Source organism: Martes martes (genome assembly GCF_963455335.1).
Source record: "Martes martes genome assembly, chromosome: Y".
Lineage (NCBI taxonomy): Eukaryota > Metazoa > Chordata > Mammalia > Carnivora > Mustelidae > Martes > Martes martes.
Genome location: NC_137907.1, coordinates 18,509,295 through 18,512,269, shown reverse-complemented (window position 1 = coordinate 18,512,269; position 2,975 = coordinate 18,509,295). Strand labels below are relative to the sequence as shown.

Genomic DNA, 2,975 nt, shown 5'->3' with positions numbered 1-2,975 from the left:
TCCTCCCACTTTCCCCTCTCCAACAGTCCCTCCACAGGGCCTGGCCCCCACTCGCTCCCGCTGTATCTGGGGCTGAGAGGATGACTGTGTCAGCAAGGGCCTGGGCCCCTTGTTTAGAAGAAAGGAGAGCCCTGGCACTGGGGTTCAACGGAGTAATGAAACTACAGTCCCACCCGTTCTGTGTGTGAGGTCATCCACCAGGGAGCATCTCTGGGAGACGGTCATCGCCATCCACCAAAAGTTGACACTGGACACGTTTGGCCCTGGCTCGCCCTTCCCTTTCTTTGACCTCTGTTATTTCCCCAGGGAAGGCATGGGCCCTGTTAGCTGGCCTTTCGCTCATCTCCTCTCCCTGCCCACCTCCACCATCCCTAGGGGAAGGACCTCTGCCACGCTGGGATGCAGTCCCAGAGCTCGTGTGACCTGGACCTCTGGGCCAGCATACGGCCCCACCCCTTCCACGGAATAAGGATGCCGGGGCAGAGTAGTAAGCATCGACGGGAATCCCATGAGCTCAGGCTCCCCACCTGCCCCTTTCCATGAAGACGACCGTGTGTGAGCGTACACACAGTAACACACATAAACACGGTTGACGTCGTTTTTCCACATTTCAGTATTTTTACAGGGGGCCTCAATCGGCCCTGTGTTTCTCCCAGGCACCAGACTGGAGGTGTTCCCTGTGGGAGGGACCAGGCTGATCATCCGGCTCCATCTGAAGGTCCTGGACTCTTTCCGGGTCAAGGGCAAGGCTTCTGCGTATTCACCTCAACATGCTCAAGTTCCCTGGGAGAGACGGAGACACAGACACAGACACACGGGCACACAGTCACCCGGGCACACATGAGGCGGCCGGTGAGTATCCTCTACGGGCCACACGCAGGTTTGCTTGAGGGTTTCAAGGCCCTTTCGGGGAACGGAGGCCATTCTCCCCTGCCCCTCTCCCCGGCCCTTGATGGCGATCCCCCTACATTTCCTCCACCCACATAGCAACGGTATCTGTGCACGCTCTCCAGTGTTCTCTGGCTGATTGCGGTGGGCACAGGAGATTGCCCAGGGAGATGACTGGGAGGACTCTACCGATGAACACACAAAAGTGACGGGGTGACGCATGAGCCTTTACGCCAGGGAACGCAGACATCTGCGCCAAGGCTGGCAAGAGGTGCTTAGGTGGGCTCAAAGCTGAGGCGGTGGCGAGGAGACCTGAGGGCAGGAGTTCACGGCCAGGGAGTGGCACTTCCCGCAAGGCAGCTGCTGAGCCGACTGCTTCTCCGGCTCTGCTCACTGGTGTTGCCTGACCCGCCTGCCTCAAGCTTCCCAGGCAGAACCAGTTTGACACCGCCCTCCCCAACTCACGGTGATGCCCTTTGGACACGGGGTCACCGCCTCTTGAGTGTTCCTCTAAGCCTCCGTTTCTGCATTTGTGGAGCCCAGCTCCCACGGAGCCGCACGGAGCATTTTCAGCACCCACGCCCTGGGCGTCTCACCTGCCCTCCTCTCAGTTCCCTCTGCTGGGGCCTTCTTCCTCACGTAGTACTGCAGGGGATCGGGCCACAGGTCGTCCATGATGATCTGGCAGGGGAAACGGGGCAGGGCTCAGATGCACATCCCAGTCCGCTGGGGAGCACAGGCAGGTTCACGTGCGCGGTTTGTCACAGGGACCCACCTCAGCTATCCTGCTAGGCCCGGCAAAGCTGTGGTCAGAGAACCAGCTGAAGAAGTTAAGGCTGCTCTTGTGGCGTCTGCGGCTACAGGCCTCCTGTTCGTAACAGTGGTGCCACTGGATGGGAGTGGAATGAGACGGCTCGTACCCTGCAAGAGGAAGGGTCCGTGCGAAGGCGCTGGATGATGCATCAGGTTCAACCCTGCCGCCTCCACCTGCTGCCGCCCATGCACGCAGAGGCCCCTTACCAGCAGCCCTGAGGACATACTCCTTCTCAACGACGTCGTTGCGGAAGTAGGAGTTCTCGCGAAAGAAGAGCAGGATCTTGCGGCCATCACGGGGAGACTCGAGTTCCTCCACCTGCCGGGCGGCAAAGTGGGGGAGAGGGTTGAGATCTCTGTCCAGCAGACCCTTCCCCTCCTGGCCTTGGGGAGGAATCGCTTCTGTTACCCCCTCTTCTCCCATCCCCCAGGCCGGGCCTCCATCTCCCGGGCCAGACCTTCAAATCCGTCATGGAGCCAAGTATGCCTTCATCTTGCTCACTGAGCATGGCTGACATCTGCGGGTGGTTCACAAACTGCTTCGGGTCAAGGACTCTCCGAGGGCTGGAGAAGAAAGAGCTACAACAACAGAGCAGGTCTGCACAGCAAGTGCGCCCTGCATCTCCCCTCCTACCACCGGGACCCACTCCACCTCACAGATTGTGTCAAGGGCCCCTGCGCCCCCGCACGGCCTGCTGCATTAGTTAGTTAGGTAATTCCCTGCTGGGCACTAACACAGAAAGCTGGAAATCCTCGGTGACCTCCCTGCCCACCCACGGCCCCCTCCCCGGCACATCGAGGGCAACCTGCGGCCCCACCAGGGACCCCCACCCGGAAGCAGGGATTCGAAACTGTCGTGATCACCGAGGCATGAGCCAGGCCACCACAACGCAGGCCCCCTGCCACAGGAGTCTCCTGCGCTAGCCCGGCCACATCGGGGTCCCTCCGTGAAGGTATCAAGGATACAGCCTTGGCCCAGAAGCCAGGGATGCCCCGGATGAGGGCGCTTCGGTGGTCCAGGTGACGCCGTCGCCTCTGCCAGAACCTGAGCTTGAGCCCAGAGTAGGCCCTGCTGGCGTCTTTGTTCATGGGCTCCAGCTCTGACTGCAGGGCCTCGAGGGCCTGGGGCGGGGACGGGGGCGGACCTGGCCGTGCCTCTGGCCGTTCTTCCCCTTCCTGCTTCTCCTGCAGCTCCTGCGCTTCTCGCTCCTTCTGGCTCTCCTCCCAGGCCTCTTCCCTCCTGTCTTCCTCCTCCTCCTCCTCCTCCTGCACCT

The 2,975-nt window shown here is 61.0% G+C and overlaps 1 protein-coding gene across 1 annotated transcript; it reads right to left on the bottom strand.

Moving 5' to 3' along the window:
- Nucleotides 1-603: 603 nt before the first annotated feature.
- Nucleotides 604-2,530, bottom strand: LOC308337817 (testis-specific Y-encoded protein 10-like). The gene is made up of 5 exons (XM_080796015.1): nucleotides 2,160-2,530; nucleotides 1,909-2,020; nucleotides 1,664-1,809; nucleotides 1,485-1,569; nucleotides 604-783 (listed from the first exon to the last, which is right to left on the bottom strand). The coding sequence occupies exons 1-5, from the start codon at nucleotides 2,217-2,219 to the stop codon at nucleotides 761-763; spliced, it is 426 nt and encodes a 141-aa protein (XP_080652141.1). The 5' UTR covers nucleotides 2,220-2,530; the 3' UTR covers nucleotides 604-760.
- Between the last annotated feature and the right edge of the window lie 445 nt (nucleotides 2,531-2,975).

Coding starts and splice junctions, on each gene's coding strand:
- LOC308337817 (XM_080796015.1), bottom strand. CDS start 2,219: ATGTCAGCCATGCTCAGTGAGCAAGATGAAGGCATACTTGGCTCCATG. Junction 1,810..1,908: donor GTATGTCCTCAGGGCTGCTG/GTAAGGGGCCTC, acceptor TTCCTCTTGCAG/GGTACGAGCCGTCTCATTCC. Junction 1,570..1,663: donor GGCCTAGCAGGATAGCTGAG/GTGGGTCCCTGT, acceptor TTCCCCTGCCAG/ATCATCATGGACGACCTGTG.